Here is a 24493-nt window from a genome sequence, read left to right on the forward strand (position 1 = left end):
TTTTGAAAAGTGGGGCCATGGGTAATGTCCTCATATGTCACAAAAACATGCCCACACACACACACTCTCTCTCGCACTCACTCAAACACATACACAGTCTTGCACACACACTTCAACACACATTCACTCACAAACACACACTCACTCAATTGCTCACACTCACGCACACACACACGCACACACACACACAAGAACATGCACACACACGCACACACACAGACACACACACTCATTTAAAGCTCACACTCACACACATACACTCTCACACACAAACACACACACTTATCTAAATTACTCACACACATACACTCACACACACACACACACACACACAGACACACACACTAAATCACTCACTCATCTAAATTGCTCACACTCACACACATACACTCTCTCACACACACACACACACACACACACACACACACACACACACACACACACTCTCTCTCTCACTCACTCACTCACACATACACACACACACACACACACACACACTCACTCACTCATCTAAATTGCTCACACTCACACACATACACTCTCTCTCTCTCTCACACACACACACACACACACACACACTTTCTCTCTCTCTCACACACACACACACACACACACACTCAAACACTCACACACACACACATTCTATTATGCCTGAGCTCTGCATCTAAAGTGTAATTTACTCTCCGCTTCTGTACTCACTGTCTCTTCTGTCTGAAGCGCCCAGCATGAGCAGCCTGTCGTCGTTTGTGGTGGTGCCATCGCCCGACGATCAGGTTCTGGTTCAGCTCAAGCAGCTCGTGGATCAGTGTTGCAACGGCAAGAGTTACTGCAAACAAGTGCTGAGCCTCTACGAGCTCTCCAAGGTGAGACGAAAACACACTCATTTGCAAAACACTACACTGTTGATCAGAGGTCTGTAATCATGTAACGGCAGCAGCATTATCCTGCTGGAAGAGCCACAGCCACCAGAATACCGTTTCCATCAAAGGCTGAACATGGTCTCAGCAATGCTTAGGTAGGTGGAGCGTGTCAAAGTAACATCCACATGGATGGAGGACCCAAGGTTTCCCAGCAGAACATTGGCCAAAGCATCACACTGCCTCCGCCGGCTCGCCTTCTTCCCATAGTGCATCCTGGGGCCATGTGTTCCCCAGGTAAGCCACACACACACACACACACACACACACCCGGCCATCCACGTGATGTAAAAGAAAACGTGATTCCTCAGACCAGACCACCTTCTTCCATTGCTCTGTGGTCCAGTTCTGATGCTCACGTACCACTGTTGGTGCTTTCAGCGGGGTCAGGGGTCAGCATGGGCACCCTGACTGGTCAGCGGCTATGCCGCCCCATACGCCACAAACTGAGCTGCTCTGTGTATTCTGCCAGCTTTCTATCAGAACCAGCATTAACTTCTGGAGCAGTTTGAGCTCCAGTAGCTCGTCTGTTTGATCGGACCCCACGGGCCAGCCTTCGCTCCCCACGTGCATCAATGAGCCTTGGCCGCCCATGACCCTGTGGCCGGTTCTCCACTGGTCCTCTTGGAGCACTTTTGATAGATACTGACCACTGCAGACCGGGAACAGCCCACAAGAGCTGCAGTTTTGGAGATGCTCTGACCCAGTCGTCTAGCCGTCACAATCTGGCCAAACTCGCTCAAATCCTTACGCTTGCCCATTTCTCCTGCTTCACACACATCAACTCTGAGGACTAAATGTTCACTTGCTGCCTAATATATCCCACCCACTAACAGGAGCCGTGATGAAGAGATCATCAGTGTTATTCACTGCACCGGTCATAATGTTATGCCTGATCAGTTATTTTACATTGGAATAGTATTTCAGAGTTTTTACTGTATTTTTGATCAAATAAACAGCCTTGGTGAGCAGAAGAGTCTCTTTCAATAACAGTAAGTGTGTGCGTGTGCGTGTGTGTGTGTGTGTGTGTGTGTGTGTGTGTGTGTGTGTGTGTGTGTGTGTGTGTGTGTGTGTGTGTGTGTGTGTGTGTGTGTGTGTGTGTGTGTGTGTGTGTGTGTGTGTGTGTGTGTGTGTCTCTCTGTCTCTGTGTGTGTGTGTGTGTGTGCGTGTGTGTGTGTGCGTGTGTGCGTGTGTGCGTGTGTGCGTGTGTGCGTGTGTGCGTGTGTGCGTGTGTGTGTGTGTGTGTGTCTCTCTGTCTCTGTATCTGTGTCTGTGTGTGTGTGTGTGTGTGTGTGTGTGTGTGTGTGTGTGTGTGTGTGTGTGTGCAGGAGCTTCAGTGCTCGTATGCAGAGATCTCGTCTGAGGAGCCCGAGGCGGTGCTGAGGAAGGTTCTGCTCTCGCAGCAGTCGGACCGCTATAAGAAAGCTCAGGCGTTCATCAGCGTTCAGGGCCTGAAGGCCGACACTGTGGCCCGGCTCGTCTCCGCCGCGGTGCTGGAGGGTTTACAGGCCTCGCTTCAGGACGGAGAGCCCGGTGAGCAATCAGCTTCGTGTGTGTGTCAGCTTCATCCTCGGAGCCTTTATCACAGCCTTCGATCGTGTAATCATGTGTAATTTCTTTGTATTACATTTTTTTTTGTGTCTGTGCAATATTGGCTATTCGCCTAGCTGCACTGTTTTTGTGTGTATTGTGTTATATTGTTTATGGCATATAGATGTTTTAGTTGCACTAAATATTTGTGACGGCACTGAATGGATTGCACTAAATTTCGCTATACTTGTAATAAAGAACCTTGAATCTAATCGCTCAGGGGCGTTCATCTAACAGTTGGGGGGGACAATAAACATAACATTTCTAAAGATACATTTTTGAAGAGGACACAAATAATACAGCCAAAATCATACTTGTAAAGATATGTTTACCACCAAAAAAACATTTGTATTTATTTAGCGTTTTGGTGCACTTAAAAATGATCTAATGTCCGTTTTTCTTTTCTCTGTCATTTTCTCTGACCAATAACAGGAAGCGTTGTTAACGTAAGGTTCCCCACGCAGTCATATTATACTTATTAAATTATCTTGCGTCCTCCATATAGTATTTTATACTATGATATTTAACTGGAGCAAGCCCTCTGATCTGCCACTTATTAAAATATTGAGTAAAACCCAAACACAAATCAGCAGTGCGGCCGTGCGCATCATATACTTTTGGTTTAGAATTAGCGCCAATTCAGGGACGGGTTGCTTGAATTTTGGGTTCATTAGCGTTTGTATTGTTTTACTACTTACACATTTATTTTAAAGAGTTAGTTCAACCAAAAATTAAATTAATGTCATTAACTCCTCCCCCTAATGTCGCTCCACACCCGGTAGACCTCCGTTCATCTTCAGACAGAGTTTAAAGGTGCACTATGTAGTATTTGTGCAGTAAAATATCCAAAAACCACTAGGCCAGTGTTATATATTTTGTTGAGTTATAAGAATAGAGAATGTTTCCAACTATTTGTAAATTGTGAGAGAATTGCTATTTTAACTAAGGACCGGGACGAGTCAGCATAGCGTCTGAGGAAGTCGCCTGTCAATCGCGTCAAATCTGCGCTACCCTCGGTTTCAGGTTTTATTTGGCAGGAGCGCTTTACTCTTAGCAGTGTGAACAAGTGAACGCACGGAGTAACGTCATAACATCATTTTAAACACACTTAAATGTATCTAATATGATAAACAGAGCTGCATTACCTCATAATCATAACCAGAAGAGCGGATCAGTGCAGGCGCCCGGCGACTGTTTCCCGTCCCGTCATGATAAAAGTCCCGGTGCTCGCGAGCCGTGTGTTTGTGTGTAACAATCGGTCCAGCGGCCGTGCTCAGCTCCACAACACTCGGTCCTGCTCTGCTTTAGACTACAGTAACGTCAATAACCGCATCCATGAACGTAATTTCTGCCCGAGTCCTTCTTTCCGGCGGCTGTGAGGTGAAGACCACATGTCCCAAGATACTGCGCTCACACCTGGCGTCATCAAACTACACCTTTGTTTTGAATAGGCGCCCTCCAGTGGACGGAAAGTTGCATAGTGCACCTTTAAGATATTTTATATTTAGTCCGAGAGCGTATGCAAGTGTATGCACACTATACTGTCCATGTCCAGAAAGGGAATAAAAACATCATCACAGTAGTCCATATGAGACATCAGTGGGTTAATTAGAGTCTCTTGAAGCAGAGAAAATACATTTGGGTCCAAAAATAACAAAAACTACGACTTTATTCAGCATTGGCTTCTCTTCTGGGTTTGTTTTCAATCCTCAAATAAAGATTCAAACGGTTATGAATCAGCGAATTGATTCATGATTCGGATCGCCAAAGTCACGTGATTTCAGCAGTTTGACACGCGATCTGAATCATGAATCAATACACTGATTCATAACAGCTTGAATCTGAGATTCATTTGAGTCATCAATGACATAAATTTCATTGGGTGAACTAACCCTTTAAGTATATATCATTATATTATTTACAAAACATAGCATAGTTTTTAGGGGGGGACAACCCCCTGTCCCCCCCCAAACACACACACACCCCACACACACACAATTTACGCTCCTGAAATCGCTGTCGTGTGTGTGTGTGTGTGTGTGTTCAGGACAGCGGCTGATGTTCAGGCCGGCGGATGGGAAAGAGGCGTTCCTGCAGCTCGCCAAACTGTGTGGAGATCCCAACCTGGTGGGCATTAATCTGCTGGACAGCATCCCGACGGTCCCGCTGTCGGAGATCAGCTGCAGTGAGTACTGCTGGACATTTTCTTCTCTGTTAAATCGTTTCTCAAAGGATCATGGTTTTCAGAAACGACTTTATTCACACCAACCAAAGCAACAAAGCCGGAGTGGTTTTGCAAAATGTCTCTCCTGTCCCTTGGCCTGTCTGACATATATATATATATATATATATATATATATATATATATATATATATATATATATATATATATATATATATATATTATACATGTATATATTCTAGCACTGTTCCCTACATGGTAGTCAACCTTGAGTTATTTCTATAGTTGTTTTCCTGGCTCACGCCACCACATTTCAAGATCTTTTTCTGTCGGTCATACATCTTCTGTATGTCTATTTGTAAGACATTAAATGTAAACAAAAACTAAATAAATAAATAGAATAAATGTAAACTAATCAAAAATTGGAAAACTAATAAATGGGAAGAGAACTAATTATTCTACATTACAGAATAAAATACAAATAATATAAACAAAAAACAACATAAATAAATAACTTAATTTTAATTTTATTCTATTAAAAAATTAAGTACTTTTTTTGTTTAGATAATATTTTTATAATTTTGTTTAAATTTAATTTGATTCCATTCAAAAATTAAGTTATTTATTTTGTTGTTTATATCATTTTTTATCATTTTATTTCATTTATATTATTTATTTTTATTATTCACATGTAATTTGATTATTTTAATGTAGTATAATTCGTTTTTTCTTCCCATTTTTAATAGCTTCTTTAAAATTTATTCCATTTGCCTATTTATTTATTCATTGTATATGAATTAGTTTATATTCTATGCACACTGTATGACATTAATACTTTGTCCATATAAATGCTTGTGCCAGAAGTCATTGATATATTTATTTTAAATATGATACATATTTTAATGAACTGATTGACCCATTGTGTGCGTTGTGCATGGACGGTTGCAGCTTTTAAGCACTTGAATGGTTGTGTATGACTTGAAAAAACAACAGTTACATTTGCCAATGCCATCTTTGTGTACATGTAAATATTGAACTGTCTGTCAACTTATGTCACTGTAATATATTACACTTTTGGGTATCGCCACCTTGTTTTTGTGTCTCATTAAACACCACATTTTCCTCCCTGAGCTGAATGTAGTTTTTCTGAGACTGGTCCACTATTTTAATCTACCGTTGCAGTATTTATACGTGTTATAATAAAATCCCACGGTGAATATGACCAGTGTGTGTCTCTGCTGTAGCTGTGGAGATGCTGATCCTGGCTCATGACTGCTTCAGTCTGACCTGTAACATGGAGGGCATCGTGAGGGTCCTGCAGGCGGCGCGTCACCTGAGCCACACACACCTGGCTCACGGGGAAGGCTACGGGCTCCTGGTGAGTGTGTGTTCATGAGCCAGGGCTGCATTATTGCGAGTGTGTGTGACCTCTGGTGTGTCCGCAGGTGCGTCTCCTCACAGGCATTGGCCGGTATAACGACATGACCTATATCTTCGACCTGCTGCACCAGAACCATCGCTTCGAGATGCTACTGAGGAAGAAAGTCGAATCGGTGAGGCACTGACGGGTTTCCTGATAAATAAAAGGTTTAGAAGAACCTCCCATTGATTTGATGTGTTCCAGAACGTGCGCCTGAAGACGGCTCTGCTGGAGTACATCAAGCGCTGTTTGCCGGGCGACAGTGAGAAGCACAATATGGTGGCTCTGTGCTTTAGCATGTGCCGAGAGATCGGAGAAAACCACGAGGCAGCCGCGCGAACGCAGCTCAAAATCATCGAATCGCAGCCGTGGGGTCAGATATACACACACACACACAGCGAAAACACAATATATATGAATGTCATGGATGTCACTATGATCATTTGTTCTGAAGTCGTGTGTGTGTGTGTGTGTGTGTGTGTGTGTGTGTGTGTGTGTGTGTGTGTGTGTGTGTGTGTGTGTGTGTGTGTGTGTGTGTGTGTGTGTGTGTGTGTGTGTGTGTGTGTGTGTGTGTGTGTGTGTAGTGATCTCTGTGGATCTGAAGAATGCTCTGGTCAAGGTCCTGACGCTCCTGAAAGACGCCGCTGAAAGCTACTCAAAGGTGCTTCGCTGAACATCATGAAGTCAGGACACACACACACACTTTTAGATTTTAAAACCTTTTTTTTATTTTAAGAGATTGTATATATTAATTTACGTATTTGTTCTTCATACAGTGAGGAGAATAAGTATTTGAACACCCTGCTATTCTGCAAGTTCTCCCACTTGGAAATCATGGAGGGGTCTGAAATTGTCATCGTAGGTGCATGGCCACAGAGAGAGACATAATCTGAAAAAACAATCCAGAAATCACAATGTATGATTTTTTTAACTATTTATTTGTATGATACAGCTGCAAATAAGCATTTGAACACCTGAGAAAAACAATGTTAATCTTTGGTACAGTAGCCTTTGTTTGCAATTACAGAGGTCAAACGTTTCCTGTAGTTTTTCACCAGGTTTGCACACACTGCAGGAGGGATTCTGGCCCACTCCTCCACACAGATCTTCTCTAGATCAGTCAGGTTTCTGGCCTGTCGCTGAGAAACACGGCGTTTGAGCTCCCTCCAAAGATTCTCTATTGGGTTTAGGTCTGGAGACTGGCTAGGCCACGCCAGAACCTTGATATGCTTCTTACAGAGCCACTCCTTGGTTATCCTGGCTGTGCTTCGGGTCATTGTCATGTTGGAAGACCCAGCCTCGACCCATCTTCAATGCTCTAACTGAGGGAAGGAGGTTGTTCCCCAAAATCTTGCAATACATGGCCCCGGTCATCCTCTCCTTAATACAGTGCAGTCGCCCTGTCCCATGTGCAGAAAAACACCCCCACAGCATGATGCTGCCACCCCTATGCTTCACAGTAGGGATGGTGTTCAAGGGATGGTACTCTTCATTCTTCTTCCTCCAAACACGTTTAGTGGAATTATGACCAAAAAGTTATATTTTTGTCTCATCTGACCACATGACTTTCTCCCATGACTCCTCTGGATCATCCAAATGGTCACTGGCAAACTTAAGACGGGCCTGGAATTGTGCTGATTTTTCGACCCATCATCAATGCTTTAACTGAGGTTATTCCCCAAAATCTCGCAATACATGACCTCTGTAATAGCAAACAAAACACTGTTTTTCTCAGGTGTTCAAATACATATTTGCAGCTGTATCATAAAAATAAATAGTTAAAAAATCATACATTGTGATTTCTGGATTGTTTTTTCAGATTATGTCTCTCTCAGTGGCCATGCCACTACGATGACAATTTCAGACCCCTCCATGATTTCTAAGTGGGAGAACTTGCAAAGTAGCAGGGTGCTCAAATACTTCTTTTCCTCACTGTATATATAAATTTTCTTCATATATTAATATTTCTTTCTCTTCTAAATGTATTTATTTCCCTTCATTTTTATTTATTTATTAATTTATTTATCTTTGTTTGTTTGTTTATTTATTTTCATACATTATCTATTTATTTACTCTTTACATTGTGTTTATTATTATTATTATTATTTATTTGTATTTCTTTATCTTCAATTATTATTTATGTATTATCTCTCTTCGTATTTTATTTATTGTCTTTGTTTCTCTTCATGTTTATTTATTTCTCTTCATATTTTATTTATTTGTTTTGTCTTTGTTCTATTTATTTATTTATTTATTTCTCTTCATATTTAATTTATTTGTTCTGTCTTTATATTCTATTTATTTATTTTATCTTCATATTTTATTTATTACTCTTCATATTTCATGCATTCAAAATTTCTCTTTGTTTATTTATTTCTCTTCATATTTTATGTATTTATTTTGTCTTCATATTCTATTTATTTATTAATTTCTCTTCATATTTTGCTGCATTTCATCTTTTTATGCCTTAACAAAAGTCATGGAAGCTGTATATTATGAGAAAATGTAAGTGTGTTTGACCTTTGACCTCCTCATCCAAATCAAAATGAGCAGTGGGGCACTTTAATATTAGGTTTTTCAGAGACACCTCATGAAAGTGTGTATTAACCTGAGGAATATCTTCATGTTTTTAGCTGTTTTATCTTATTTTATGTTCGTTTAGTCTCATGTTGAGACTGCTTTAGACGTTAGCGTGCTGAGATTCACCGGCTGACGTGCTTTACGCTGTAAAAAAAATTCAGGTCTCCAATTTCTAGTGACTGATCACATCAAAATTTTTCAGTTGGCCAAATTGAATTTCTGTGAATTAAATTGCTAGCCTGACGTGGTCATACTCAACTCTAGTCAGAATATGAGTCTGATGCTCCATTGGGCTGTGATTATGGGGCGTGTTTCAACCCAACCAGGAAAGACCTCGACTGGACAGACCAAAAGCCAATCAGAGCAGCCAACCCTCTCTGCACGTGATTAACTTTATTTAATGATTAACTTTATTTAATTCTGTTTTAATTTCAATTTTTGGTAATGTAAAGTAAAGTATGTACGATTTTGTTTGCTTCTTGAAATATTGTCCTATGGGGAGAGGGCTAGGCAGTATAAGTTTAGACTTCAGCCCAGACCCTTTCTGTCTTTGTCCTTGTCTTTCAAATGTTGAAGGATTATATCATTTAATTTAAAATGCTTTGTTCTTTTTAACTTTTGTTTTGTTTTATGGTGTTTTGCTTTTTTTCCTCCTCTTTGGATGAATGACCGAATAAACTAATAACTAAACGTGTGCTGGAATAAGTAACGTTGGAAGAAAAAGATGAGTGTAAACGATCTTTGCCGGTGTTGTAAAAAAAACTAATTTAAGGATACACAGAGTATTTACTAACATGATCATCATTTCTGAGAGAAATAGTGAAGGTGATGCAGATACGAACAAGCTCTCCATTTAGGATTAGAACAAACTCAACCCAAGCGCCTTTGATGATGTTGTGGGTGGGGCTGAGTTTGGCTGTGGGCGGGGCTGAGTTCAGCTGTGGGCGGGGCTGAGTTTGGCTGCCATCTAGGCTATTAAATTGCATCAATTCACAGAAATTCAATTCGGCCAACTGAAAAATTTAGATGTGATCAGTCACTAGAAAATGTTCAATTGGAGTCATTCATTATTTTTTTTTACAGTGTAGCGTCAGCGTGACATCATGGCTTCTGGACAGACTTAGGCCGTGTGTCCACCAAAGCGCTTTTAGCCAGCTCAATGTGAGTGCTTGAACGTTTTGGCAGGCAGCGTTTTTTTTCTTCAGTTGAGACTCTTGTTATGATACGTAAAATCAGCGGAAGTGTTACTAATTTCGCAGGTAGTTTGTTCCTCGATATAAAATTGCAGATACAATGTAAAGTATTTGCTCTGACTCTTGTTTTAAGTCATTTTGTTCCGTTATTATTGCTTGTTGTCATCTGTTAACAGAATGTGGCGGTTGGTCTGTGTAGTATTAGTCCCGCCCCTCCTCCACTGTGATTGGACGGCTGGTGAAGAGTGACAGTGATGAGCGCTGCGTTTTACTCAAAGTTGAACATTCTTCAACTCTCGGCGAGCAGTTAAAAACGCTGAACGCTCAGCGCCTCGCTCCCATTGAAAACAATTGAAAACGCCAGCCAATTGCGTGAAAAAATGCTTTGGTGGACACACGGCCTTACAGTTTGAATGTGTGTGTGATTGCAGGACTCATGTGTGCGTCAGGCGGTGAAGTGTGTGAAGCTGGCCAAACTGGTGACGCTGCAGCTGCATTTCCTAAATCACGGACAGGAGCATCGGGTCATTAATCTGCCCCCGTCAGACATCCAGAGCACCATCGTGTGTTTGCCACGCTGCTACCAGGTCATGCTTCTCAAACCTCCTGTCATTATCTGACCTGAGCAATATAACGGCTTTACAGCAGTGCAAAAATGTAAATTGTGTCATTAATTCCTCCTGTGGTTGGACAGCCGTCAGACCTCCGTTCATCTTCACACACAGATGAAGATATTAGTGTTGAAATCCGATGGCTCAGAAAGGCCTTCATTGACACCAATGTCATTTCCTCTCTCAAGACCCATAAAGGCACTAAAGACGTCGTTACAAAGCCCATCTCACTACAGCGGCTCGACAATCATTGATGAAGAGGCCAGAAGAGTTTTATGCGCTAAAAAACTAAATAACGACTTATATAGTGATGGGCCGATTTCAAAACAAAGCTTTGAACCGTTATGATTCAGTGAATCGATTCATGATTCGGATCGCGTGTCAAACTGCTGAAGTCACGTGGCTTTAGCGATCCGAATCATGAATCGATTCACTGATTCATAACCTGTAGGATCTAAAATAGAATTTAGCTAAATAAAATGAATGTGTTAAATAATGAACTTTCAATGTTATGCGAGTTGGTGCCATCTAGGGGTAGAAGCTGGAGAGGCTAAGGCTTTTGGAATAAACGACCTGGGACTTCCCTGAGGGTGTGGCCAGAACAGGAAGTAGCAGTCTTTGACCTCACGGCCTAACAGACACCAGACTGCTTCAATCCTATTCTAGTGATGGGAAGTTCGGTTCTTTTTCTGTGAACTGGTTCTTTCGGACAGTTCGTTTCAATGATCCGGTTTAAAAAACGGATCACCGTTTTTTTTACGTCTTTACGTAATGACATCATTTCTATCATCCCGGCGGCTGAAAATACATTCAAACACATCCCTATAAAGTATTTGTAATCAAAACTTAGTATAGTAATAATTATTATTGTCATCATCATCATCTTGGATACATTTTTTTATTTATGTTTTGCAAAAGCACTCATACAGACACTGTCGTGCAAACACTGATGTTTTACACAGATTAAATAAACTTACATTGACATAACATAAACTTACACAAATCCTCAGTTCACCCGTGCTCATATATTATCAGCATCAGCTGTCCAAGAGAAACAGCAGCCGTCCCACTCCGAGAGAAACAGTTCGGTTCAAGACGACGCTATCACGCATGCAGTATCTCAGCTCACCAGTTCTCAGAATCGAACGTGTCCGATAGAAACGGTTCTCGATTGTGTACTGGAGATCCGAAAGATCGACCCGCAACCCGGTCCTGACTCCAGAACCGCTGTATCAGTGTGTGTGTGTGTGTGTGTGTGTGTGTGTGTGTGTGTGTGTGTGTGTGTGCGTGTGTGTTAGGGCTGTCAAAATTGCTCAAAAATGACGTTCGAATATTCCCTCAAAAACAAACACGAATATTCAAACTATTCGAACATCTGGGCGCGCATTTTGTCAATAACGCGCATTACGTCAATAACAGAACAAATACAAAGAGACATTAACTACTTGTATAGTTTGTCTAGTTAGGTTTATACATATTTGACAACGTATTACTTACACAAAAACAAGTAGATTGTTATTATAAATTATTATTATATATAATTATTATATATTATTATATATAAATTAACTAATGGCCAAGACCGCAGAGTGCAGACCTCTCTCTCTCTCGCGCGCGCTCTCTCGTCCTCACTGCGGATAACGGTTTAAATGAACAAACTTTGAGAGCTGATCAAGAGTTTTGTGCAAGCAATTTGGTCGCGAGTCTCGCAACTCTTGTCCCAAATATAGCAGGCTTCATTCAGTGATTGAAACAAATATTATTAATATTAATTGAAGCTTTACAGCATTTTGAGCACTCCGAGCGAGCTGTGCTAAACATGGAGCTTTTCCTTGACATGGTAAATAATCACACCAGTGGAAGCAGCGCATTTATCCTTTATTCAGGCGATATCTCTTCAGTCAGTACAGTAACGTTAGCCTACAATTTAGTCATGTTTCTGTTTAACGTTAATTAAAATGAGGCATGGTATGCTAACTGTATCTTACATAGCTTGCATATAACTTTATCTCGCTGCTCAACAATTTGACCTCCTACCGAACAAAATCCAAAGCACTTCCAGACGTGGCTTTTTAGATTATGGAGTTAAAATCTCTTTCTCTGCTGCGGTCGAGTTGGGCTCGGCACTTTCTGCCATCTTCACTGCAAGACGCGTCCACTTTCAGCAGTGACAGTGCGACTCCTGTGACCTGTCCCTGAACCCCCATGCGCGCGCTCACTCGCAAAGCAGACAGCCGCGCCTCTACTACCACGGCGGGGGATTTTTTTCCCTTTTTTTTTTTTTTTTTTAAATTCGAATATTAATTTTCACCTTCGAACTTCGTTTTTTAAAAACTATTCGAATATATATTCGAATTTAGAATATTCGTTGACAGCCCTAGTGTGTGTGTGCTGAGCTGCGAACTGCTGCAGGCTGAATATGTAGTCTGATATCGCACCTACTGTTTTGATTACATTTTAAAATTTGTATCGACTTAGAAATTAAATAAGAAAAAAGTTGTTCCTGAAATTCTTGAAATTATCATGCATTATTGATAAAAACAAATAAATGTTTAATTTGACCATTTTACAATCCATTGTTTCCAAACTTTAGAATAATACAGTGATAAGACAGCTTTATGTTATGATGTTTCCAAACATGATTCGTTTTATACACTTAACCTGCATTTCGTTCCTCTGAACAAATAACACACATGCTCGGCTCATCGGTTCTCAGTATCGAACGTGTCCGATTGAAACGGTTTTCGATTCTGTGCTGCTGATCCGAGAACCACTACGTTCGGTTACTCGCGCATGCTCAGTATCAGTGGCTCGTGAGTTCATATCGCTCACGAGATATGCTCTGCTCATATACCAGCAGCCATATCACCCTGTAGCCCAAGACTGGTTTCCCACTGAAGCTAAGCAGGGCTGAGCCTGGTCAGTACCTGGATGGGAGACCAACTGGGAAAACCAGGTAGCTGCTGGTAGAGGTGTTAGTGAGGCCAGCAGGGGGCGCTCACCCTGTGGTCTGTGTGGGTCCTAACACCCCAGTATAGTGATGGGGACACTATACTGACAAAGAGCACCGTCCTTCGGATGAGACGTTAAACCGAGGTCCTGACTCTCTGTGGTCGTTAAAAATCACACTGGCCTCTGTCCTTCATGGCCTCCTAATCATCCCCCTCTCCTGATTGGCTTCATCACTGTCTCCTCTCCCCCAATCAGCTGGTATATGGTGAGCGTTCTGGCGCAATATGGCTGCCCTCGCATCATCCAGGTGGATGCTGCACATTGGTGGTGGTTGAGGAGATTCCCCCCTTCTATGTAAAGCGCTTTGAGAGCCTTGAAAAGCGCTATATAAATCGAACACATTATTATTATTATTATTATTTCATCATATCTCTCAGCAAAACATGTCTCACTTCAGCTAACGATTGGAGTTACAACAGCAACTTCAAGATATTAGTTTATTTCTAGTCGTAGAGACTGTCACTCATGTCAGAAAGTTAATGACTACAGTAACTTGTGGGATCAGCCCTGATTTGAGACGCCAGCCGTTTAAAACGATTCAGTCCGATTTGGTGAATTGCTTCGACCGGATCACTATAAAGATCCAGTTAAAAAGAACGATTCGTTCACGAACCGGACATCACTATCCTATTTATATCTTGTTAATCCTTTATTTTTTTTGAGACTTGGATCTTTTGTTTTTTTGATTTTGGATATCTGCAGTTTTTTGTAATAAATATTTTTTCATTTGAACACGTTGGAAAGTGAGCGTCAAGGCTTGTTTTTGTTCAGCCACCAAAGTAGATATATCCCTATATATCCATTACATAACCGTTTGAATCTTTATTTGAGGATTGAACACAAACCCGGAAGTGAAGACAATGCTGAATAAAGTCGTAGTTTTTGTTATTTTTGGACCCAAATGTATTTTGGATGCTTCAAGAGACTCTAATTAACCCACTGATGTCTCATATGGACTACTGTGATGATGTTTTTATTCCCTTTCTGGACATGGACAGTATAGTGTGCATACACTTGCATACGCTCTCGGACTAAATATAAAATATCTTAAACTGTGTGTGAAGATGAACGGAGGTCTTACGGGTGTGGAGCGACATTAGGGAGAGGAGTTAATGACAGACATTTCATTTTTGGGTGAACTAACCCTTTAAGAGCGAGATGTTCCCATGAATCCGTCTCATTGGTTGTGGACTCATTGGTTCCCTCCCTATTCTAGCTTTTGCTACTCTGAGTAATATCCAAATCTTTGTATTTAGGGCATTTTTGGCATTTCTTTGCCTCTTCATGACAGATCGCTTCCTGTACTCCTCAGTCGTTAGTCGCTTTGGATAAAAGGGTCTGCTAAATGCATAAATGTAAATGTAGTGTGTGTGTGTGTGTGTGTCCGGCAGGCGTTCGTGTTGGCCGAAGCGTACGACTACAGCCCGGACTGGGCCGAGCTCCTCTATCAGAAGGTCATTCTGGGCGGAGAATTCGGCTATCTGGAGGAGTTTAAACGCCACAGACCGCTAAGCGCCGGCCTGTTCCAGGACATCTCCAGAAAGTAGGCAGATTTAGGAGATCCTCGTGATTCTGTCCATTATCAGATTTAGGAGATCCTCGTGATTCTGTCCATTATCAGATTTAGGAGATCCTCGTGATTCTGTCCATTATCAGATTTAGGAGATCCTCGTGATTCTGTCCATTATCAGATTTAGGAGATCCTCGTGATTCTGTCCATTATCAGATTTAGGAGATCTTCGTGATTCTGTCCATTATCAGATTTAGGAGATCCTCGTGATTCTGTCCATTATCAGATTTAGGAGATCCTCGTGATTCTGTCCATTATCAGATTTAGGAGATCCTCGTGATTCTGTCCATTTTCAGATTTAGGAGATCCTCGTGATTCTGTCCATTATCAGATTTAGTAGATCCTCGTGATTCTGTCCATTATCAGATTTAGGAGATCCTCGTGATTCTGTCCATTATCAGATTTAGGAGATCCTCGTGATTCTGTCCATTATCAGATTTAGTAGATCCTCGTGATTCTGTCCATTATCAGATTTAGGAGATCCTCGTGATTCTGTCCATTATCAGATTTAGGAGATCCTCGTGATTCTGTCCATTATCAGATTTAGGAGATCCTCGTGATTCTGTCCATTATCAGATTTAGGAGATCCTCGTGATTCTGTCCATTATCAGATTTAGGAGATCCTCGTGATTCTGTCCATTATCAGATTTAGGAGATCCTCGTGATTCTGTCCATTATCAGATTTAGTAGATCCTCGTGATTCTGTCCATTATCAGATTTAGGAGATCCTCGTGATTCTGTCCATTATCAGATTTAGGAGATCCTCGTGATTCTGTCCATTATCAGATTTAGGAGATCCTCGTGATTCTGTCCATTATCAGATTTAGGAGATCCTCGTGATTCTGTCCATTATCAGATTTAGTAGATCCTCGTGATTCTGTCCATTATCAGATTTAGGAGATCCTCGTGATTCTGTCCATTATCAGATTTAGGAGATCCTCGTGATTCTGTCCATTATCAGATTTAGGAGATCCTCGTGATTCTGTCCATTATCAGATTTAGGAGATCCTCGTGATTCTGTCCATTATCAGATTTAGGAGATCCTCGTGATTCTGTCCATTATCAGATTTAGGAGATCCTCGTGATTCTGTCCATTATCAGATTTAGGAGATCCTCGTGATTCTGTCCATTTTTAGATTTAGGAGATCCTCGTGATTCTGTCCATTATCAGATTTAGGAGATCCTCGTGATTCTGTCCATTTTTAGATTTAGGAGATCCTCGTGATTCTGTCCATTATCAGATTTAGGAGATCCTCGTGATTCTGTCCATTATCAGATTTAGGAGATCCTCATGATTCTGTCCATTATCAGATTTAGGAGATCCTCGTGATTCTGTCCATTATCAGATTTAGGAGATCCTCGTGATTCTGTCCATTATCAGATTTAGGAGATCCTCGTGATTCTGTCCATTATCAGATTTAGGAGATCCTCGTGATTCTGTCCATTATCAGATTTAGGAGATCCTCGTGATTCTGTCCATTATCAGATTTAGGAGATCCTCGTGATTCTGTCCATTATCAGATTTAGGAGATCCTCGTGATTCTGTCCATTTTTAGATTTAGGAGATCCTCGTGATTCTGTCCATTATCAGATTTAGGAGATCCTCGTGATTCTGTCCATTTTTAGATTTAGGAGATCCTCGTGATTCTGTCCATTATCAGATTTAGGAGATCCTCGTGATTCTGTCCATTATCAGATTTAGGAGATCCTCGTGATTCTGTCCATTATCAGATTTAGGAGATCCTCGTGATTCTGTCCATTATCAGATTTAGGAGATCCTCGTGATTCTGTCCATTATCAGATTTAGGAGATCCTCGTGATTCTGTCCATTATCAGATTTAAGATATCCTCGTGATTCTGTCCATTATCAGATTTAGGAGATCCTCGTGATTCTGTCCATTATCAGATTTAGGAGATCCTCGTGATTCTGTCCATTATCAGATTTAGGAGATCCTCGTGATTCTGTCCATTATCAGATTTAGGAGATCCTCGTGATTCTGTCCATTATCAGATTTAGGAGATCCTCGTGATTCTGTCCATTATCAGATTTAGGAGATCCTCGTGATTCTGTCCATTATCAGATTTAGGAGATCCTCGTGATTCTGTCCATTATCAGATTTAGGAGATCCTCATGATTCTGTCCAATATCAGATTTAGGAGATCCTCGTGATTCTGTCCATTATCAGATTTAGGAGATCCTCGTGATTCTGTCCATTATCAGATTTAGGAGATCCTCGTGATTCTGTCCATTATCAGATTTAGGAGATCCTCGTGATTCTGTCCATTATCAGATTTAGGAGATCCTCGTGATTCTGTCCATTATCAGATTTAGTAGATCCTCGTGATTCTGTCCATTATCAGATTTAGGAGATCCTCGTGATTCTGTCCATTATCAGATTTAGGAGATCCTCGTGATTCTGTCCATTATCAGATTTAGGAGATCCTCGTGATTCTGTCCATTTTTAGATTTAGGAGATCCTCGTGATTCTGTCCATTATCAGATTTAGGAGATCCTCGTGATTCTGTCCATTTTTAGATTTAGGAGATCCTCGTGATTCTGTCCATTATCAGATTTAGGAGATCCTCGTGATTCTGTCCATTATCAGATTTAGGAGATCCTCGTGATTCTGTCCATTATCAGATTTAGGAGATCCTCGTGATTCTGTCCATTATCAGATTTAGGAGATCCTCGTGATTCTGTCCATTATCAGATTTAGGAGATCCTCGTGATTCTGTCCATTATCAGATTTAAGATATCCTCGTGATTCTGTCCATTATCAGATTTAGGAGATCCTCGTGATTCTGTCCATTATCAGATTTAGGAGATCCTCGTGATTCTGTCCATTATCAGATTTAGGAGATCCTCGTGATTCTGTCCATTATCAGATTTAGGAGATCCTCGTGATTCTGTCCATTATCAGATTTAGGAGATCCTCGTGATTCTGTCCATTATCAGATTTAGGAGATCCTCGTGATTCTGTCCATTATCAGATTTAGGAGATCCTCGTGATTCTGTCCATTATCAGATTTAGGAGATCCTCATGATTCTGTCCAATATCAGATTTAGGAGATCCTCGTGATTCTGTCCATTATCAGATTTAGGAGATCCTCGTGATTCTGTCCATTATCAGATTTAGGAGATCCTCGTGATTCTGTCCATTATCAGATTTAGGAGATCCTCGTGATTCTGTCCATTATCAGATTTAGGATATCCTCGTGATTCTGTCCATTATCAGATTTAGGAGATCCTCATGATTCTGTCCAATATCAGATTTAGGAGATCCTCGTGATTCTGTCCATTATCAGATTTAGGAGATCCTCGTGATTCTGTCCATTATCAGACAGCTTTCCGGAGGACTTGACTGTGATCGGGCAATCCTGTCATTTTGGAGTCCAATATTTCTAAATAAAATAAAATAATACACATAGTTAAATTATTTCAACTCAAATAGTTATATTTATATATAATATAATACTGATTAATAATGAAATAACAATTTAAAGTAATAAAATACTTTTACACATAATAAAAGGATTTCAACTCAAAACATTTTTATATTATTTTAGAATATAAATTATATTTTATTAATACAATCTTTTTTTTATTACTGCTTGTTTGTAATTGGTCAGTGGTGTTGAGTCAAATATTTGTAAATATAATTTTTTATAAAATAATACATTAAATAATAATGCTATTTATTGTCAAATATTTGTAAATTAAATTAAATAACATAATACACATATTAAAATGATATCAACTCTAAATGTTTTATATACTGTGTGTGCGTGTGCGTGTGGGTCAATGGTTGAATGGTTTATTTTGGGTCAAATATTTGTAAATAAATAAATAAAATACATTCACTAATAGTTTATATTGTTATAATCATATAAATACAATGGCTTATTAATATATTGGGCATTATTAATATATAAGGCATTAATATGTGCTTTATAAGTACTAATAAACAGACAATATCATAGTAATATGCATGATAATAAGCAACTAGTTAATAGTTAATAACTGAACCTTAAAATAAAGTGTCACCATTTTTGCTTTCTTCTTGCGTCTCGGGGAGAGTGTTTTTTCAGGAAATATTTTTAAATTTCAATTAAAAATGTCAGGAGATACATTGTTGCCGTTACTGTTAAAAATGCACTTCTAATAAAGTGAGTGTTGCCAAAAACGGTCATTTCTGTGTTGAGACGGCAGCGGTGTTGTCGGAAACTGTAATCTTGTAATCTTGCTTAGTTACTTTTAAAATCAAGTAATCTGTAAAGTAACTAAGTTACTTTTTCACCCTTAAATGCATGACTGTTTCCCCAAACATTCTTACATAACGACCCGGATCTATATTTAACATGGATAGACCTCTACCTGTCGTGATAATATATAAAACTCCTGATTTTAGAGTAACAGCTACAGAAGAATAAAATAAAACCTATTTCGTTACCTTTTGGAGCTTGGAAGGGTTAAGTTTGAGCAGATGTTTAATACCATCATCATCTGACCTCGTCAGAGCTCGTTTACCAGTATATTCAGCATCTGCCTAATATTCGCCATATCACGCATATTCTCAAACTCATTTTCGACGTCTTCAAAATCAATATTTTGATCACTGACAGCTTCTTGTCCACATCCATCATCAAGTGAAATTGACACTAATATCTGATCGTGTTTAGTACTTGCTCTCTGCTGTAAATCACTGAGCCATTTCAGGTTTTGCAGATTATAATTATTATAGTTTTGTTTTCTGTCAGAGGTGACTATGAGTGAAACGTCACTTCATCATTGTGTATCAGACATTGCCACCTTGTGGAATAAAGGTGAATTGCACCCTATTTTGTCATAGATTCATTTATCATTGTGCAACAACAAAAATATACGTACAATCTTACACACCTCGGGTCGAGAGCAACCCTATACAATTTTGACCAAAAACTAGTGAAAAAACAGGCATTTAATTATAATTTTTTTTCTTGTTATATTGTTTAAAATGGATTGATTGAGGAATATTAATAAGGTTGATGTCTAACTTTAAAAAATGAAAGAGGAGGAGGGTAGTGAATGACGTCTCGGGTCGCTGACGACCTGAGGTATGCATTTAAGGGTTAAAGGAGTAATCAGTAATCAGATTACTTTTTCAAAGTAACTTTGGCAACACTGGTTGTGATATATTTACCGGCTGACCTCCTCAAACTCTTGTGTTTTACAGAATGTCTCATCAGAAGGCGCCGGCGAGCTCCAGTCAGAATCTGAAGAAGCTTCTGTGTCACTGCGAGGACGTTTACACGCATTATAAACTGGCTTACGAGCACCAGTTCCTGGATGTGGCCAACATGCTGCTGCAGGACTCCAAGAGCAGCAGCTACCTGAGCGACCGGCTCGGCACATGAGACGCGGACAGGACGGCGCTTTATACTCGATCAGAGCAAGGGACTGTGCAGGATTTGGAAAACGTTAATCCTCACTCGACTATATGAAAATATGTACACAAATCAAAACAAAATTTCTTTGATTAATTTCCAGTAAAAAATAAAAAAATGACCATTTTCAGATATCTATGTTTATGTCCTGAAGTTAACACGGTAAAATAACTGTTATTGAGGCTGCGAGAGACCTTGAACATTTCCGTATTTTCTGCATTTTCAACTATTTTTTTAAAGGAAGAGTGTGTAAGATTATGGCCAAAATTGGCACTGCAGTCCCTTTCAAATGTCTGTAGAGCGGTGTATCCCCCTCCCCCTGACTCGAGGTTGCCAGATTGGCTGCAGAATCAGCAGAACGTTTGTAGATCTGCAGCTGTGGTAACTAGAGCAGATCTGGCAACCCCAAACACTACTGACTCTGTGATTGGTAGATAGGTAGGGGGCGGAGCTTCAGGCCAAAACACAACATGACATCATCAACATCAGCTGAGGGCTGCAATAACAACTTATAAATGACAATATCCTGCCGTACTACTGCTGTCAGTGATATAAGTGTTTGAAATTAACATGATTTCTTAATGTCTAGTGACATATCAGCGCCATTTTATGATTAATTGAAATACATTTCTTACGTACAGCTCCTTTAAGTGTTGACGTTAATAGTGGAGATATCTACTGACGATACAAAGTCTTGTGTACTAAAAAAATTTCAGTACACAAGGAATTGTTTGAGGAGCACAACGACCAGTTTGAGGCGTTGAGTTGACCTCCAGATTCCCCAGATCTCAATCCAATCGAGCATCTGGCGGATGAGCTGAACAAACAAGTCCGATCCATGGAGGCCCCACCTCACTACTTACAGGACTTAAAGGATCTGCTGCTAACATCTTTGTGCCAGATGCAACAGCACACCTTCAGGGGTTTAGTGGAGTCCAAGCGTCTACGGGTCAGGGCTGTTTTGGCAGCAAAAGGGGGATCAACACAATATTAGGTCATAATGTTATGCCTGATACACAATATTGCCAGAAGTATTGGGCCGCCTCTCCAGATCAATGAGTTCAGGTGTTCGATCACTTCATGGCCACAGGTGTATAGATCAAGCTCTAGGCCTGCAGACGCTTCTACACACATTAGTGAAAGAATGGGTCGCTCTCAGGAGCTCAGTGAACTCAAGCGTGGGGCCGTGATAGGCTGACACCTGTGCAATAAGTCCATTCCTGACATTTCCTCACTACTAAATATTCCACGCTCAACTGTTAGTGGGATTATAACAAAGTGGAAACCATTGGGAACAACAGAAACTCAGCCACGAAGTGTTAAATCACAGAGCGGGGTCAGCGCATGCTGAGGATCACAGTACGCAGAAGTTACCAACTTTCTGCAGAGTCAACAGCTCCAGACCTTCAGCACAGACTTCTGTGTCCTTCAGATGAGCTCAAGAACAGCGGAGAGAGCTTCATGGAATGGGTTTCCATGGCCGAGCAGCTCATCCAAGCCTTACATCACCAAGAGCAATGCAAAGCGGAGCAAAGGAGTGGAGTAAAGCAGCCGCCACTGGACTCTAGAGCAGTGAGACGTGTTCTCTGAGCGACCAATCATGCTTCAGTCTGACAATCACATGGACGAGTCTGGGTTTGGCATCGCCAGGACAACGGGACTTGACTGACTGCATTGTGCAAATTGTAAAGTTTGGTAGAGGGGGGATTATGGGGTGTGTGTTTTTCAGGGCCCTTAGTTCAAGTGAAAGGAACTCGTAATGCTTCAGAATACCAAGACATTTTGGACGATTTCATGCTCCCAACTTTGTGGGATCAGTTTGTGGACGGCCCCTTCCTGTCCCAGCATGACTGCGCTCCAGTGCACAAAGCGTCGGTCCATAAAGACATGGATGAGGAGTTTGGTGTGGAGGAACTTGACTGGCCTGCACAGAGTCCTGAGCTCAACCCGATAGAACAGCTTTGGGATGAATTAGAGCGGAGACTGAGAGCCAGGCCTTCTCGTCCAACATCAGTGCCTGACCTCACAAATGAGCTTCTAGAAGAATGGGCAAAAATCCCCATAAACACACTCCTAAACCTTGAGGAAAGCCTTCCCAGAAGAGCTGGAGCTGTTAGAGAGGGTGGGCCGACTCCAGATTAAACCCACAGGATTAACAATGGGAAGCTCATGCGTGTGTAAAGGCAGGCGTCACAAAACTTTAGGATATATTGTATTATAATGATTGTAATTACTGGTGTTGTTTTGCTTCTCCAGTAAGTGTGTCTTGATTTAAGAATGTTTCGATGTTTGTGCTGTAAAACGGGACAGAAACACTGAGGAAGAGCATCATTGTTTTGCAGTGTAATGAAGCTGTAAATGTAATGGTTGATGTTTTTCCACACCTCCAGCTAAAGCCTGATGAATTATGAGGATGTTCTCGTGTTGGTGCTGATGAGCTGCAGTTGTGGAGCGTCAGCAGCAGATGTCTCTCCTGACTCTCAGCGCTTCTTACTTCACCCCAGAGTCCGTCTCTGTCGTTTACTGCAAACACAGTCACAGTGATTTCATTACCACTGCCGTGAGTTACAGAGACTGAGGGGAATAAGGAGGAAAATCAATGATTTAAGGATTTATTTCCACCTCCCTCAAAATGAGCAACTGCTCAAGACCAAATTTAACCTTACATTTCGCCATGTTTACGCAGCTATAATAAAACAGTGGCATCCATTTTAAATAGCAGGATTTATAATGCATATTGCAAAGTTAAGAACATTTGTTTGTGCATCTGAAACTGTAATATATAAAACATACAGTAAGGTGCATTGAACATCTTTATATCTTAATATACTCATATCTATATATAAATCAATGCAAAATAAGAGAATGTTTAATAATGATCACAGCATATTTGAACAGATAAACATTGTATTTCTGTGTTATGATCTGCGTCTGCGTGATTTATACGCTTAAGAACAGGAGTTCTCCTCGAAATGAATCATCTAAGCTTGTGCTTTAAGAAAAGGAAAAGTAGCTGATGCTGTTTATTAAAGCTCCGGGGTTTGCCAGTGATATGATATAGGAGACATTAAGTTATGAGTGAAGCACAAAAAAGGAAGACTTGAATTGAGTCTGATCAGATTATGTGATCGTTTAACCTTTCGACACAGGCTGTGGTTCTCTAATGCGCTCCAGCTCCACACTCAGACTTACAGCATCTAATGCTCTGTAAAAGAGTTTATTGATTTGGTTTTACTCTAGCAATAATCTTCATATCGCTATACATTATACCCAGCAAACAAAAACACGTCCACATTTTGATAACATTCCAATTGTTACTAAAGCTTTGTTTCCGAATGTTCTCTGGACGTCTTTTTGTCTTTAAATGCGTATTCTTGGTTATGCGAATGTTCAGGGAACATTAACAAATTTCGCAAACATTGTGGGAATGTTACTTTTTTAATGTTCTGTAACCCAGATGTCTTCGAGTTTGAGCGAACGCTCTGTTTGCGTCACTGGACGACCGTTCGCTGAACTCCTGAAGTGTTTTGGACCCTCCGGCTGTTCGGTAAACGTGCCCGCGTTTGGTCTTTTTGTCTTGTTAATTTCACAGTTAACTAGTTTTATTCCAGTTTTCCAGATTGGCTGATGTGCACGCGCTCGTTCCGTGGCGTCAGGACCGCAGTCAGAGGCGCGTCGCGTCGCGGGGAGGCGCAGATCACACGCTGCTTTCAGCCTCATCACGGTCGGACCCGCGGCTTTATCGGTCCGGTTGACGCGCGAGGGGTTTTTAACGCGCTCCCGTCTCTCCATGTGCTCCGCGTCACTGCGCGTAAGAGCGCGTTATAGCCGCGCGTCGCTCTGAGTCTCGGTGTTCTCTCGGCGCCAGGTTTGGGATCGCTCGACTCTCTCTCTCTCTCTCTCTCTCTCTCTCTCTCTCTCTCTCTCTCTCTCTCTCTCTCTCTCTGTCTCTCTCTCTCTCTCTCTCTCTCTCTCTCTCTCTCTCTCTCTCTCT

At 40.9% G+C, this 24493-nt stretch overlaps 2 protein-coding genes and 1 pseudogene across 2 annotated transcripts in view; all 3 read left to right on the forward strand.

Moving 5' to 3' along the window:
• The window catches only part of spg11 (SPG11 vesicle trafficking associated, spatacsin), an 80885-nt gene extending 60256 nt beyond the window's left edge, over window positions 1-20629 (forward strand). The window contains exons 32-41 of the mRNA XM_067436955.1: window positions 718-863; window positions 2246-2450; window positions 4555-4692; window positions 5934-6067; window positions 6135-6242; window positions 6314-6482; window positions 6694-6770; window positions 10314-10469; window positions 14897-15048; window positions 20289-20629. Of these exons, the coding sequence (XP_067293056.1) occupies window positions 718-863; window positions 2246-2450; window positions 4555-4692; window positions 5934-6067; window positions 6135-6242; window positions 6314-6482; window positions 6694-6770; window positions 10314-10469; window positions 14897-15048; window positions 20289-20469 (1466 nt within the window). The 3' untranslated portion in view covers window positions 20470-20629. The remainder of the gene's footprint in view (window positions 1-717; window positions 864-2245; window positions 2451-4554; window positions 4693-5933; window positions 6068-6134; window positions 6243-6313; window positions 6483-6693; window positions 6771-10313; window positions 10470-14896; window positions 15049-20288) is intronic.
• Window positions 13346-13462, forward strand: LOC137065606 (5S ribosomal RNA; annotated as a pseudogene).
• A 3387-nt stretch (window positions 20630-24016) lies between the features above and the next one.
• Window positions 24017-24493, forward strand: part of LOC137065068 (neuronal acetylcholine receptor subunit alpha-7) — a 40270-nt gene continuing 39793 nt past the window's right edge. Inside the window, exon 1 of the mRNA XM_067436633.1 lies at window positions 24017-24493. This exon is cut by the window's right edge and continues 108 nt beyond it. The gene's annotated coding sequence lies outside the window, so the exon portion shown is untranslated.

Source organism: Pseudorasbora parva, chromosome 25 (assembly GCF_024679245.1).
Source record: "Pseudorasbora parva isolate DD20220531a chromosome 25, ASM2467924v1, whole genome shotgun sequence".
In the NCBI taxonomy this organism is placed as follows: Eukaryota; Metazoa; Chordata; class Actinopteri; order Cypriniformes; family Gobionidae; genus Pseudorasbora; species Pseudorasbora parva.